Raw genomic sequence first — 17,089 nt, forward strand, 5'->3', positions numbered from 1 at the left:
CATTATACCAAAAGACCTGTAGTCAAGTACTATGCAGCTCCCAGGTAAGATTTGTCACATGAGTTATACTCAGATTACTGATCAACTGATACAAGAACCTTTCGTGTAAAAATTTAAAAAATTTTTGACTGTTTAAGAACAATCTCAAATTGTTATTTTTTTAGTTTTAAAAAGTTTAAGATTAATAAGTGTATATTGCAATCGAAACCATTTGTTGTATGACTTGCCTAAACTGATGATGATAACCAATTAATAACATTAAGCAGCAAATGTAAATAAGATGTAATTAGTGAAAATTTGATTTTATTAGCTTTAACAGGTATTAAAACAAGTATTTAACAATGATAATGATATAGAATCATCATCATTAGCCACATGTTGAGACTGACAAACATTTTAAAGTTGTTTTGCACTATTTATCTGAAGATGATGATGATTATAACTGCAACTCTGATTACAAGAAGTGAATTTTTATAAATGTATTTTAACTTGTTTTGAGAGATACTAATTCTAATAACAGTAAATCATTAATTCTAATTAAGCAGATTCTACTTTTAATTAAAATACATTAAAAATAATAAGCACAATTTCAGAGCTTAATACATTGAATCTTAATGTATTAAGTCTTATAATTTGTGCAAAATAAAACTATGGCCAATAGTATCATCATAATAACAAAGTAATGTTTTAATGATATTAGTTGGTCATACATTTAAATGATGTACAGTAAAAGCTCAATATAATGGACCACCACAGGACTGAAGAAATTGGTTCATTATAATGAAAGTCCATTTTATTGTGATTACTCATTATTACAAACTTGTCCATTATATCAAAGCATATTACTATACACTAGAATCATGTTAGAATGGATCTTGATTACACTGATTTTCAGGTAGTACTCACCCTGATTTTCAACTTTGGGGTGAGTACTACCTGCATCAAAATTAACAGTAATTTTTTTCATGTATGCAAAGTGTTTACTATACTACATGAAGAGTAAAAAAGGTTGCTACTCCTGTACTAAATTTAAAATTTTACCTATGATGCAGCCTAAATTGTATAACAGGATAGTATAAGACTTCACATTTTATCTTTCTGTAGAACTATTGTATTTAAGTAAAGCTTATTGTAGTTTTTCTCTTGCTTTCCAAATTCTGAAATTGTCTGCTTACTCAGAGACATTTCTTTACCAACTTGAGATTGAGATATTCCATCTTTAATCTGACAAATTATATTCATTTTCTGTGTTAAAAGAAAACAAAAGGCTTTAGATGTATGATCCATTGCTTTGCTTTATATTACAAATTCTAGACTTGTCAATAGAGGAAAAGAAATCAATTTAATGTAATGTGAAAATCTGCACTGAAAAAATTATTAAAAATGAATTTTTAATTATTTTTGCAAATAAAGTAAGTAAAATGACAACTATAACAAAATAAATCAGCCACTAAAAAGTATGTAATAACAGAACAGTGGTCCGTGAGACCTGAAAAATAGTCCATGATAGAAAATGAGTTATTTTCTCATACTTTTGGTCAGATTGATGTCAACTGTCTGTAATAACAAAAGTCCATTATATTGTGTGGTTCATAATATCGAGCAAGCTTTTACTGTATTTGCATTTTTGTTATTTATGCTTTCTCTTATTCTATGGATTATTACTAAGAAGTTTCCTTTTTAAAAATTGATGTAAAGAATATATTTAATTATTTTGCTATGTAAGTTATTCATAAGATTTGTAATATTTAATTATGCTAATTCTCTAATTTCTGATGATATAGGTGCACTTTCTTAATATTTATCATCTCTGGAATAAAATGATCTGATATCTAGAATTAAGTTATAAAATTCATTTGTGAGTCTGATGTATTGTCAAGATCTCAAAGTTCTGCACATTTGATTAAAAGTTTCTCATTTGTAGATGAATTTGTGTAAGAGAAAATCTTTGGTTATTTAAATTATATGCAAGAATTTTCAGAAAATCTTAAAATAAAAATGATAGTACTACTTGGAAAATATATATAGAAGTTTGTTTTGTCTAAAAACATAATCCCAATAATTATAATACTATTAAGAAGTTACCTAATTCTTAGCCAATTGAAATTAATAATAATATCAATTTTAAAAGCTGCATGTATTGAATAAATTAATAATTTTTAAATTTTCATTTAGAAAAAATACATTCCTAAAGCTAGAAGTCGTAATAACTGCCTACAGGAACATATCCTAAAAGCTCGTAAAAAGTTAATGGGAAAAGAAAATTATTTGGAAAATAAAAGTGACATGAAAACATTTGAAGTACCTGGATTTTTTGTTGTAAATAGCCCAATGAAGTCACCAGCTTCTTTTAAACAATATGGTAAGTTGCATAATAATGTAAAATACATACATATATTAATGATTATTATTATTTACAATACATCAAACTTTTTTGACAGAGAAAGTGAAAACTCCAATTTCTACTTCAGTACAAAATCAAAACAAAACTCCAAAAAGTTCGTTTATTCTTACAAGTGTGACTCAATCTGCCAAAAAATTATCCAAATCAAAACAAAAAATTAATTTTGATATACAATGAATTGTAACAGATATTCAGCAGCTTACAGTATTCATCATTTTTGTATAATATATTTGCCATATCAGTATTTTTATATAAGGATACTATTTTAATAATTGTAACAATTTATTACTGGTAATTTTTAATAAAATATTCAATTTTTTAATTGTAAGATGCACTAACAATTTAAAATTGAAAGTGCACAAAATTACTTTATTAACCTATATAACAACATTAAAATTTAACCATAAAATTGCCTATAACTTATCTCCAGAATATACAGTATTTTAAAAGACTCTTTTCCACTGTCATGAATCAATGGAAAAACACTAAATCGGTTTAACATGCAACACTTTATGCATTACTTGTAACATTCATTCTACTTTCTTTACAAACAAAAAAGAAAGTTTGATTCTTACCCTGCAGTTCTTTGCATTCTTAATCAATGAGACAAATAACTAAAGTATGATAAATATATCAATAAATGTATTTTCAGATCATTTCTTATCCAAATGAGCAATTATTTATTGTGACTTTGTCACAATATCAGGCTGCAATGTTTAATAATCTTTTAATTTAAAATTATGTGACTTCTGGTCTGGACTGGATGTTCACAGACAGTTATTTCGGGCCTCCAGCCCGAGCTTTCCATATCTGGTCTCAATTTTCAGCTATGTAACTCTGTGTTCTTTGTTAATCTCAAGAACAGACAGGTGGATGACAGTGGGAATGCATAGGTCTGCAATTTGAAAATTGCTGCCCAGATATACAGATAATGTTAAATGTGATTCAAAATTTGAGTTAAGATTTTGAATTAATAAAAGATTATCCATACTGAGAAATTTGGCATCATACCTCAATTAACAGAGAGGATGCATTCCACTAAATTACTTTTTTACACAAAACTTCATTCTCAGAAGTAAAAATATTAGTCTTAATAGGAATACATTTATATGAAGAAAAATATATATACAGTCAAGTCTGAATAACTTGACACCATTGGTTAAGTAGCAGTTTTCTGTGGTCCCAGCCAACTTACATAGGCATTAATGTTAAAAAACTCTGGTTTACTCGACACTTTAACTCGTCACCACTGGATAAGTCTGACATACTTTTGCTGCTCTCACACTCCTGGTAAGTCGTCACCCCCTCCTGAAAAAATGAATTCATTCCGCACGTGTGGTGCAAACTCATTTTTTTTCAGGAGGGGGAGTCAATTTATTTATTAATAATTGATTTATTAATATAAATATATATATATACATAAAATGTTAGGCATTTTTATTAATATGTATGTATAAAATAATAACAGATAAACAAAAAGAAAATATACAATCTACATCAACGTCACACCAGAATCCAATTTTGCATTTTCTCATGCTAGAGGCATTAAGAATCCTTAGATGTTACTTTCCAACAATTGACAATTGCACAGATGATGTTTTCAAGGCGTTTGTGATAACTGTCTCAACTTTCTTTTTTCAATTAAGTGCTCAAAACAAATAACACTAAACAAATTTTTCAGTTTTTCATCTACAGAGTAATTGTAAATGGAGGACACAATGTACTGTAAGCCTATACTACTGTTTAATGCACTACTGTATTTTCCTAATTGTAGTTTTGTGGTTTTATTTCCAACTTTGCTTTAGTCGTCACACCAGATAACTCGACATATTTCCACTTCCCCTTGGAGTGTCAACTTATGCGGAGTCGTCTGTATATATATATTTTTTTGGAAAAAAAAGTTAAGTTTATTAAATAAAAATCAATATTGCATACCAAATATAAAATCACAACATTTTATAAACAATTAACTTTAAATTTGTATTTTGTTTTTCCCCCCTCTCATGTAATTATTAACTTCAACACTGATTGCTTAGCAATTTCACTTTTCAGTGAAAATAATCCTGATTGAAAATGTTTTCACTTTTCTTTCTCAATGTCATTCAATCATTCAAGCACCTTTTTAAATCCTTGGTTGCTTTTGTAGTAAAAACTTCTTTAATTTAGTCTTCATTTTCTTTGACTTTGTTTCTAACAAGTTTTTCTAAATCTTTCACTTGTTGGAAAAAACCATCTCTTGTTCTTAATTTCTTTCAACATTTTTGAAACCTATTGATTGATTGATTGATTGAGCCATCTGGATGATTTTATTTCTGAAGAGTAATCTCTTGAAAGTTTTCTTTTTCTAGTACAACTTCTTTTCTTCCTACCTTGCTTATTGCAATATACAACACAGCTTACAGACATGCCTAAAGCATGAGAGTATGTGACAGGTTGCTGCTGTTAGTCAATCTGATGACTTTGAAATTACAACTTATATTGAGACTTAGATTGACCAACTTCATATAGAGAGATTAAAAAACACTATTCTTTTTTTATCTCATGGCACACTTGTACCTACAATTAAATTTCCACAGAAAAAAATCACATGATTTAAAGTTGTGTTTGTAAACATTCTATTACCATATTGCTTGCCACTTAACCTAATTATTTTTGTCTATATTTATTGTGAATTAAATAAAACAGTATTGTTGTTTCTTAAAATAGCAGCAGGTTACAACAATAGTTGTAAATGAAAATTATTAATTTAAATATCAGAAAAGCAATTAACATTGTCTTAATTTGCATTTAAAAGTGGCATGATAATTGTCTTAGAAACATCAAGACATTGGACAGGTTTCTAAAGTTAAAATAATTTGAACCAAATATGGGCAATTATATATTTTTTGATTTTATAAAGTTTCAATTAAAATGAAATAACCTGTTGTTATGCACATATAATTTTGCTTATGAATATATATTTTTTACTACATTATGTATATGTTTATTTACTTATTATAACAATGAAAAACTCTTATAATTAATTTAAAGAGGTTTTAATTTTGACATGGGCTTCTTTCCAAAATAGTTTATTTAATAACCTTCAAAAATTTTTGCGGAACACCTAGGATCCTGTCTTGGCACACCGGTTGAAAAACTGATATAGAGGCATGCCTCAAATTATTAATAATAGTGGTTGTATAGTCCAATTTCAACCAGCAATCATTTGGCTTTAATATATATAAACATCTAAGTCTAATAGTTACATGTATATTCATAGTTATGCTATAAAATACTATTCCCATTCCATGCACTTTACCACTGTACTACATATCATATAAGATGTTAATTGTTGTTACAAATTATGCAGTGTTGTAGTTTAATGTCAGTTCAGCAGCTAAGGCATATTTAGTATTGACTTATTGCCAAATGCTGTAAAATTTACAGCACCAGTGTTGATATCATGTATCAACAATGATGCTGTAAATTCTGAATTCTATTGTTAAACTTGTGGTTTAACAATAGAATATTTTACTGTTATTTGTTAGATTTTTAGTCAGAAATTGCATCACTAATAAAATATGTACCTTATTTAAAAACATATTCAAGGCATTGTTGGACTAGTTCAATATTGTGTTATAGAGGTGTTTTTGTTAATTTATTACTTAGTCATAGAAATCTGATCAATGAATTAAAATATCTAAATTATTTATCAACTATGATAGGTAAAATATCAGTAACCAGTATGAGAAATTGGGATAAATAACCTATTCATCTTTGCATTAACATTACAGGTCATGCTCTTCTTTAATCTCAATTTTTGTTCAAGCTATCTGAGAAAGAAATAGATATCAATTGTTGTTCTGATAAATATTGGCATTATAAATTACTGAAAGTTCAACTGTTCTGTTTGTATAATCCATATATATGGCATCTTACAAAACAAAGTTAATGAAAGAGTGAGCTTTCTTTATTTGTATTTTATATGATAAAATGTCGTCTGTAATTCTTACCTTTATGCAAAGGCTCCTTAACCCGAAGCAATTACCAATTGCAAAGGTGCTAAGGTTTGTCTTACAAAGGGACGACATGTTGGGATCACTGATTTTGATCAAACTCATGAGGATATAGTGCATCTGCAATGACTGATATGTGCCTAGCAATATGGTGCAGAACTCAAAATAGAAAATTGATTAAAGTTGAAAATTGCACACTTAGAATAACTATTATTTACAGAGAGACCTGTGGCTCAACAGGGGTGTGTCAGTTTTGTAATTATGAGGTTGGTGAGTCAAATCTCATAGGTATTAATGTAATTTTTTAAATAAAAAATATCAAGAATAAAGTGAAATTGTATACTTTTTCTCTCTGACAATTTAATAAATTAAAACTGATTTATTTTTAGAAAACTACCAATGGTAGAAAAAATAGGGTAATAATAAAATCATCAGTTTCAAGTAACAAGTCAATGTCAAATGCAATTAAAAATGTTACCTAACAACATTTATTTGAAAACAACATTTTCTCTATATTCATGTTGCCACAGTATGTATGTACTGTACTGTAAAGTTATTGTTAACCTAAATAATTGCATTTTTGTTCACTAAAGAATCAAAAGATGGCTTCAATATCTCCTGCTAAAATTGATAGCACAAAAATTTGTTCTGCAGAAAAATCACTGAACAACAATATTTAAAATTATGTTTAAATGATGTTTTTATGTATTGTGAAAGCATTCCTCAAAGTCAAGACCTAATAACAGCCAAGAGTTCTTTGTCAATTTCAGAAGTTGCAAAGATGGTAAGAGAAAACATTAAACACTCAAAAGAGATACAAGTATGCATAATTCTCCAAATTAGTTGATGACAGAGAAGTATTTTTAAACATTAATCAAGTTTACATACAGTAGTAGCCAAAAGTAGAGCTACCCTTGACATATGTTTTAAAAATGCAACCTCTAGTTTGTTCACCACCTGTTACATAATTAATATTGTGATAGTTGAAAAGAGCACAAAAAAAGAATCAAAATACTCAATTGAATCAAACTGGTTTTTCTTTTGTAAATCAGATTTAAAATAAAATCTAAGTTTTTATATTTTAGTGACAAAGTAGAGCTACCAAAGGAAGCATGCAGATTTGTCCAGTGTTTTTAGGACAAAATATTAGTATTTTGTGGCTTAACCAGAGCTTCTGATCACTGCATCACATTAACTAAGTTGTCTGGAGGAATACAATTATCAAATGATATCAAACAAAGAATGGTAGATATGCATTTGAAGGAAAAAAAGACCTTTACTGAAATTGGTAAAATCTTTAATGTGCATAAAACTGGTGTTGCAAAAGTGGTGAAGTGTTTTCAAATATGGACCATTGTTTCTGCCAAAAAGTCAGGTAGACCATGAAAAACAACAACACAGTTGGATTGTTTGATCAGGCGTACGAGTGCAGCCAACCCTTGTTTAACTGCATCGCATATTAAAAGTGAAGTGGGTAACCCAGATATAAGCTTAAGGACTGTACGAAGATGTTTGACTAGTTTTGGATTACATGGGAGATGACCAGCAAAGAAACCACTCATCTCTGCAAAAAACAAAAAGTTGAGATTAGAGTTTGCACATGAACACATTACTTGGACCGAACAAAAATGGCCCAAGGTGTTATTGAGTGATGAATCTAAATTCAATGTCTTCTCTAGTGATGGTATACGATATGTCAGATGACATATTGTACCATCACTAGAGAAGGTTGACTGGGATCTCATGTTCACTGACCATCACATATCATCGTGGTCAACCAGTGAACATATGACCCAAAATACATAGTTCCTATAATGAATCTTTGTGGTGGCTGCATAATGGTATGGGGATGTTTCTTTGCAAAGGGAATCAGTCCAATTCATAGAATTAATGGAATAACGGATCAAACCATTTATCAGGACATTGCAGAATCAAATGCTTCTTCATGCACATTGTTCAATGCCAAGGAAATGGAGCTTCCAACAAGACGACGACCCAAAACACAGCAAATTTGGTAAAGCAATGGTTTTAAAAGAAAAGGGTGAATCTTATGACATGGCCAGCCCAATCATCAGACCTAAACCCCATAGAGAATCTTTGGGATAAAGTTGAGCGCCGTATACATAGTCGAATCCAGATGAATTGTGGTCTACCATTCAAAAAGCATGGTATGAGACTCCCAAATCACTTCTTGACAACTTAGTTGATTCAATGGAAGGTAGATGTGATGCAGGGATCAGAAGCTCTGGTTACACCACAAAATACTAATATTTTGTCCTAAAAATACTGGACAAATCTGCATACTTCCTTTGATAGCTCTACTTTTGTCACAGTGTAAAATATAAAAACTTTGGTTTTTCTTTTGTAAATCAGATTTAACCTGTCAGCTGCGCACTTGATAATCCGAAACAACACCACTGTTGCGTACAGGTTTTGTGGTTTTTAAAGTGGTTTTTCAATTTGCGATATCTCGCTTAAAAACTGTAGTAGATATAATCTGTTTTCGGTTTTCTATCACGTACATATTACACTTTACGATTGTTAACTTCAAAATCTTATGTATGTTTAAAAAAATTAATAAAATTTAAGTTTTTAAAATATTTTAAAAAATCGTTTTTTTATAAATATTCCATTAATTTGTTACATACGTTACTTAGACGTGTCTATTTTCTGTCAAATAAAAAAACTGCAGCTTTCTAAATCAACGTAGAGAAATAATACGGCCTATAGATTATAACGCTGATCGGGGTGGTGGCCTTTATAAATCTAGGTTAATACACTTTTATTATTGATGATGTGTATTTGATTTTATTTATACGTTATTTAAACTACTGTACTAATAGTAGACTATAATAAGCGATTATTACTTTATTATATTAACGACTATACATGTATATCTTATATATTACGGAAGTACCACCATAACTGGAAGTACTTTGTTTTTTGAAAGATTTGTGGCTGAATGGTCTAAAAAACAAGCTTATTTGTTAAATAGGATAAATATACATAAAAATTTATTAAATTCATGCTAAAAATAGATAAGAACAACGATTTATAATTGTTTGTTTACGTTTGTAGCTGGCAATGTAGCTCGAAGTTGGTATAACTTTTTCCAAGAAAGTTCCCACCCCACAAACTCAAGTCGATGCTTATTGGTCAAAGGATAGTCATTTAGCTATAATATACCAATTAGAACTTAACGGGCATGCTAACTAGGATTTTATTGTCAAATGAACAAAAGAAGGGTCTCCCATAGACTTAACATGGAATGGAGGAGTTTTGTGCCTAAATTTAAAAATACGGGGTGGTAACAAATATCTTATTCGTTGAAACAGACTTAGTCTATGTAGATAAATCAGTGCTTAAATCACCACCAACTAGTTAATTATGAAAAAAATTGACACTTACTCCAACTGGAGTACTCTGTAACAGTTTAACAAAAACCAGTTACTCCAATAACAGTACTCCGAAAACAACTGGTTAAAATAACATCTGTTTGATTCACTTATTATTTTGACTTTTTTTTTTGTGCTCTTTTCAACTATCACAATATTAATTATGTAGTAGGTGGTGAACAAAATAGAAGTTGCATTTTTAAAACATATGTCAAGGGTAGCTCTGTTTTTTCAAACATACAGTAGTGGCCAAAAGTAATCATCTTATTGTAAAAATGCATTTATTCAATGTGCACACTGCAGAAATGTTTGTTTCACATGCTTCTAAACAAATATCATCCACAAAATTGTGCTCTGAAAGAGCCAATAGATTGAATAATGTTAATAAAAATATATTTTTTATTAATAAAATTGGTCTTAAACAACATTATCATTATTCATATCAAGACAATATTACACATGGATCCCATATTACTGTACATGAATATTTTTAAATAAATATAATAAAACTATAATTTTCACTTTATTCTTGGTATTTTTAAAATTATTTTAAAAAAATTTACATTAATACCAACAGGATTTGAAACATCAACCTCATAATTATAAAACTGGTGTACCTATTGAGCCATCAGCCACCTTAGAATAGTTATTATAAAAGTATTAAGTGATTGTTTAATCTTCAACTTTTAGTTTTCTTTTAATTTTGAGTGTTGTATCCTACTGCTTGGTACATGTTGGTTGTTGGGTATTCACTGGAGTCACTGATTTTCATAAAAATCAATGAGGATATAATGTCATACCGTCTTATTCGACAAACAATATCCTGAAAAGCATTGACATTGGCCACGATATACAAAAAAACTGGAATCTCTTTTCACTCTCAAATTTTTTCATTTCAAAGAAAGATTTTTTCTCATACAAAAGGTTTTGACATTATAGCTTTGTCTGAATTACTGTGAATCTTTCCAATGAAAAGTAGACTGCTTTAGGCACTGCATCCATTAGTAAAAAATGAAGAATGGTCAACGAAATCTGTATGCCAAAAGTAATACAAACAGCCATAATTCAAGTACAAACAGAGAATATATAGTGTCAAAAATACCAGAATCCTGGTTTCTGGAGAGTAGCATATTGATTCTAGTAAACAATGTTCTGATACAAACAATTTAAGTTGGACCTCTACTCCAACAATCTTGGGACCTGGCCATTGCCAGACTACAGAAACTAATTTAACTAATTTGAGAAACATCTTCCCAGAAATGCTTACATCTTTGTTATAGCAGACCTTAAACCAGTTTTAAAAATTTGTTCGTGTTGTTTCTTTAAATCATAAACAGTCAATGATTCAACATCATAGTACCCACATTAATTACTGAAAATTCTTTTTCTAATTTTTTCATAAACATTATAAGCATTAACATAAAACATCATCATCATCATCTGCACCCTTTTGGTCTTTCAGATGACATCCTGAGGGACTAAGGCAGTGTTTCTCAAACTTTTTTGTCTGGTGGCACACTGAAATTATTAAACAAAATTCACGGCACCCCTATTATTATTATTATTATTATTTTTTTTTGCTTTTTTACGGTTAGTAAAGATATGAAGGATGAAAAGTCTTTGAAAAAATAAAAGTTTTTAAAGTAAGTAAGCTTGTTTACAAACAACACAAAAACATTCAAAACAAAAGTTATTATTATAAAGGTGATAAAATGAGCTCTCAATTTTTGATGATTTACTAGTGCTAATTGATTCCTTAGCTTTACTACCAGTAACCACTTCTTGATCATTAGAATCTTCACGTTTTCTTCTTTTTAATGAAAAAATTATTCATGATATTGAACGACATAATTAACTTCGATATTTTATTATAAAATTTAATTACAAGTTAATAATTTAATTTTTCTTGCTGTAAAGAAGAAAAATATTTGTATATAATGCTTTTTCGTTATTGTCTGAACACACAACAATAATAAAAACAACTACTTACTGCATTCAACGCATTTATATTGCACTTCTACTCGCTGCAGGAACAGAAGAACAGACAACTAGTAACTAGTTCGTTTTTTATCTAGTATTTACGTGTCGCCAATTACCGAGTCACCGAGACAAATGGTGACGTAACAAGATTAGTAGAAAAAACCAGTATTCATTTTTTATAGTTGTTTTAATTATTTATTTAATTTAATACTTTAATTCCATTATTTTAAGTAATTTTAATTTAATTATTTAAAAATTTCACGGCACCCTTGTGGCGTACTTGTGGCACCCTAAGGTGCCACGGCACCCGCTTTGAGAACCACTGAGCTAAGGTATAGCTAAATATACAAAATTTACAGGACTCAGATGCTCAGTTTATGGCTCCAGTATAAGCATAAGTCTGGCCCTAACAGTGCTGTCCTGAGGGTAGATTCAAATATGCCAGGCTAAAGAGGTTCGACCTGTAGTAAAGAATTTCCTGATGTAAGCTGTGATGATGACTCATACATTGACAACAGAAAGTCAAGAAGACTGTGCCACTATGCTGATCATTAGTGGGTTAGTGTTACATATAAAGAAGAAAGTAGGTACAACAAACTGGTAAAAATGTTTTGATGTCTGTATTGTGAGAGAGTTAAAGATGATTTATCAAAAACAAAAGATATTTTCTCCTGGCAGAGCAAGTTTCAGTATAGACAGCATTAATAGATTAAGAACCACTTCTTCCTTTATGGACAGATTCAATAAAAACCTGGAGAAGGTTCCAATAACAAAATAGGCTCTACAATCGGCACAAACAGAATTCACACTAATAATTACAATGAAGCCTTGTTAGGAACATCGACATCCTCAAAAATTCCAGATCTATCTGATCTCTAAGTGCAGAAGTTAAGAAGGTAGAATTTAATGAAAAGGAATAAAAATGTTTAAAGGAACCTGTAGAAGAAAAGATGGTAGTAGCAAATACAATTTTGAAAAGTGCCATAATCTACAATGTCTGTCTTTCTCTTTGGTGGGCCTCTATCAGTTAACTGATCAAATAAATTGTAAGGTGTACAATTAAAAGCAAGAAAATATGTGAATAATGTAAAAACAAAAATTTACATTTTCATAGTAATATACAAATACAAATTTCAGTCCTATACTAAAAATGATTTCCCATATCATTTAACAATAATATATATAAATGAAGCACAATGGAAACAGAAAACTTTTGACAGATTAAGCTTTTTGATACAGATATATATTTTATTTTTAATAATGCTACAACTTAAATATTTACATGACTTTGATCACTATCGCCATTGAGTAAAAGCATTTGTACCAGACCTAAATGAAAACAGAAATAATAATCAGAATGCTAAATTAGTTTAAAAATATTTTAATAAATGCTTAAAAAAATGTTATGTATAATCTATATTTATCCAGTAAATATAAAAATAATAATTCTGCACATAAGATTAAAAAAAAATGAATAAACCTCTATGTCAAACTTCTTTTGGTTAAAGAATACAGGAAAAGATAAGTAAATTAATGTAAAACATTTGTTCACAATATGAAGATACTTTTACTTCCCATATAGATTTATAATAATATCCTTAAAATCCATCTGTTACACTTTTGTTAATTATGTTAGTTTATGCATACTTGAATATAATTAGTGTAATATATATGTATCAATGATCTATATTTCATTTACATCATTAAACTTCTAAGCATCTGATTGTGATGTAGGGTCTTAATTTGCAATCCTTTCATTTGACAAAATATTGAATTTATAGTTTGGTAACAGAAAATGTAGATGCACTAATCCATAATAAATTTTCTATAATACACTTGTGAGCACCATGATAGCCTTTTTATTCCTAGACTTATTACACCATCTTTAGACACAAGACCAACCTAAGAACATAAATTTATTTTCCAAAAATATATGCATTTCGGACCTACTAAAGAAGCTGATGAGGGACAGTAAAAAGTTCAAAATGCATATGTTTTTAGGCTGGTCTTGTGCCTAAAGACGGTGTAATAAGTCTAGGAATAAACATGTGCTATCAAATATATAATTACAGTGCTCACAAGTATAAAAAGGATAAGGAAATAAATTTATTATATATTAGTATAAGAACAGTATATAAGAATAAGGTGTTCCACAAAAGTACAGAACCACTCAAAAAATTGGTCTTTTGAGGTCAGAACATGCACTGATAATTCTTTTATGTGTAATTCAGCACCTATTTCTATCTAACTTAGAAGCTCAAGTTTCCTAAAATTATATTTTTATAATTTGTGGCTGACTGTGGAATAGCAATGAAGTCAATTTACATACTGCCACATAAGTGAATACATCATAAGTGAATACATTCATTGTCTTAAGCCTGAGCACAAAGCTGCCTGACTTGATTTTGCAGGGAAAATATGGCCACTCAATGGAATAAGGTAAGATTTTGTTTTGTTTAGACTTATCATGCTAGCATAAGAAATTACCTATATGACAGAAAGGTTGTCATCTTTTCGGACGAAAAAAAATTTAATTTGGACCAGCCAGATTCTATTAGCATGGTTTACAAAAATAGCCCAAGTACTTTTAACAAAGGTACTTCAGTAGTGGGAGTGTTATGGTTGGGGTGCTTTTTCTTCATTGGGAAAATCAAATTTGGCATTCATTACCTGTCACATGAATAGTGCTGTCTATCAACAAGTTCTGGAGAACAAATTGTTGCCATACAAATGTAGATTCAGAAGAATTCCTGTTATTTTCCAAGAGGACAACTCTTCTATCCATGTATCACGAGATACGAAACAGTGGTTTGAAAAATAAACAGATTGGCCAGTTCGTTCTTCTGATTGCAACCCTATAGAAATCGTTTGGGGATCTTGATTGGCTGAATTTATGACCAAAATTGTCAGTATGCCGACACTGAACACTTAAAACAAGCAATTGTCACTGCTTGGAACTCTCTTGATGCATCGAAAAACCTTGTGGATAACATAGCATGCTAAATTGCATTTTCAATCAGTAAAGGAGGTGTGCAAATAAATTACTAAATTAAACTACAAGGGCTATTTTTTAAATAAGGTTCATTTGTGAATGAGAGTGAGAATAATGCGCAATCACGGCAGTACACATGCACTTTTGCTCTGAGTAAGCTTGGCATGCATTTTGACGCCATTTGCAGCCATATCGTCTGTCTGTATGCTGAGCTGTAGAAGTTTAAAATGTTTAAGAAAATTGAGTCTCCGGCTAACTGTGAGATACAATCTGTTATTCGATTCTTGAGTGCAAGAAACTTGGCAGCAGCGGAAATTCACCGTCAGATTTGTGAAGTTTATGGTGATAATGCTATGAGTGACAGTGAAGTTCGAAAATGGGTAAGAATGTTCAAGGATGGGCCACACCCTGGCCGACCTTCTCTGATTTCTGAAGATTTGGTTTGTGATGTGGATAACAAAATTTGAGAGGACCGACGATTCACAATTTCAACGTTATCAATTGAATTTCCACAGATTTCAAGATCAGTTTTGTATACCATTGTTTCGGAGAAACTGAATTATCGAAAATTGTGTTCTCGGTGGGTTCCAAGATTGCTTTCTGACGATCACAAAACAAAAAGATTGGACAGTGCTTTATTGTTTTTGACTCGATACGATCATCCACACATTTCAGACCTTGCACCCAGTGAATTTTACTTGTTTCGATACTTAAAGGAGTTCCTTGGTGGTCAACGGTTCAATGATGATGAAGAAGTGAAAACTGCAGTCATGGATTGGGCTTCTTCACAGGCAGCAGATTTCTTTGAAGTTGGAATTCAAAAAATTGTTGAGCGGTATGATAAATGTTTAAACAAAAATGGAAATTATGTAGGAAAGTAGATAAAAGTATATAGAATATGGAAAAAAATATATTTTAATGATATTTACAGTATTTTTCTTCTTATTAAAAAACGGACCTTATTTAAAAAATAGCCTTTGTATTTTGTAGTATTTAATGCTTTTTGCATTCATTTACTAGTCGATTCTATACTTTCGTGGTGTTTAAAATTAGTTTATTTACAATTTCTGCTGTTTTCTGCAATATAGGAAACTATGAGTTTCAACAAATTATGTTTTCATAAATCCTGAACAATATAAGAAAGGTAGCTACATCATGTGTGTAATTCCTAAACTTTGTTTAGTAAATTTGCAGCAATTCTATACTTTTGTGGAGCACCTTATAAATAGGATCATTTAATTGAAAAAAAGAGGGTATAAGACAGATATATATATATGTGCCAGTCTACTCTCATGTCTAAGGGAGAAAACGTCACTCGACCATTTTGATACAGGAAATTAATATACTAAAAAAATTATTGTCACTTTTTTTTTAATACTGTAGCGTTTCCTTATTCTACAAAATGAAAATTTATAATTTTAATTATTCTAGAAAATAGTTACTACAAGTATCCCTTGATTAACACAATTAATTAATCCCTCAATACTATTGCATATATCAAAATCACATTAATCAAATACAGCTGTTCCTCAGTACTCAACCAAATAATCACCACCTGCTAGAACAAATTTTTGGTTAATAACAAAGATGACAAAATTAAAACAAAAATATATGATAAAAATGTGTAACTAATTTAAAAATAAAATGAAACTTTAGAGCTGCCTAACTTTGTCAGACAAAATTATACTTAATTCAGTTTTTTTTTTTTTTTTTTTTTTTTTCACTTTATGCATGTGGAACAATTATCGTGTTGGTAACACACTAAAATTTGTTGCAAGTTCACAAGTTGTTCATTGATTTTTAACAATTTCTTCCTGAAATTTCTCTTCATCAACAGCTTTTGGGCACTCCATATATTTTGTATCTTTTAGTTTAAAATTCCCGAATGAAACTTAAAACCACATTTGACATGTTTGATGTTTGGGAGCATCTTCCCCATACACACTAGAGGTTGTCCATAAACGATGTCCGTACTGGAAGAAAGGGAGGGGGTTATGACAAGTTGGACAAGGAGCAGAGGAGAAGAGACATTGAACTTTAATGGACATCCATTTTTATTTCAAAAGTTTTATTATTCATAAAGTGATAAAGACTTTGAAAGATTTGTTGGATGTCCAAAGAGGGGAGGGGGTCGAGGAAACTGGAACAATGAGGGGAGGAAGAATAAAAATTTCAAGAAAAATGCAGATGTAATCTATGGACAGCCCCTATGAGTATTTTTTACTGTTTTAGTGTTGTATCCTTTATGAAACTTAAAAAGCATACATAATATGCCCAATATGCATTTTATCTGTAGACATTTCAGTTAGATTTCATGCAAACA

The 17,089-nt window shown here is 29.9% G+C and overlaps 2 protein-coding genes across 4 annotated transcripts in view; one reads left to right on the top strand and one right to left on the bottom strand.

Moving 5' to 3' along the window:
- LOC136970504 (disks large-associated protein 5-like) overlaps positions 1-2,732 on the top strand; it is a 34,670-nt gene extending 31,938 nt beyond the window's left edge. The window contains exons 5-6 of the mRNA XM_067264949.1: positions 2,176-2,362; positions 2,442-2,732. Of these exons, the coding sequence (XP_067121050.1) occupies positions 2,176-2,362; positions 2,442-2,581 (327 nt within the window). The 3' untranslated portion in view covers positions 2,582-2,732. The remainder of the gene's footprint in view (positions 1-2,175; positions 2,363-2,441) is intronic.
- Positions 2,733-12,995: 10,263 nt separating this feature from the next.
- The window catches only part of Nup214 (nuclear pore complex protein Nup214), a 97,197-nt gene continuing 93,103 nt past the window's right edge, over positions 12,996-17,089 (bottom strand). For all 3 annotated transcript variants that reach the window (XM_067264924.1, XM_067264923.1, XM_067264922.1), the window contains exon 32: positions 12,996-13,103. In XM_067264924.1, the coding sequence (XP_067121025.1) occupies positions 13,070-13,103 (34 nt within the window). In that variant the 3' untranslated portion in view covers positions 12,996-13,069. The remainder of the gene's footprint in view (positions 13,104-17,089) is intronic.

This window comes from Centruroides vittatus, unplaced genomic scaffold, assembly GCF_030686945.1.
Source record: "Centruroides vittatus isolate TY-2023 unplaced genomic scaffold, ASM3068694v2 contig_199, whole genome shotgun sequence".
Classification (NCBI taxonomy): Eukaryota; Metazoa; Arthropoda; class Arachnida; order Scorpiones; family Buthidae; genus Centruroides; species Centruroides vittatus.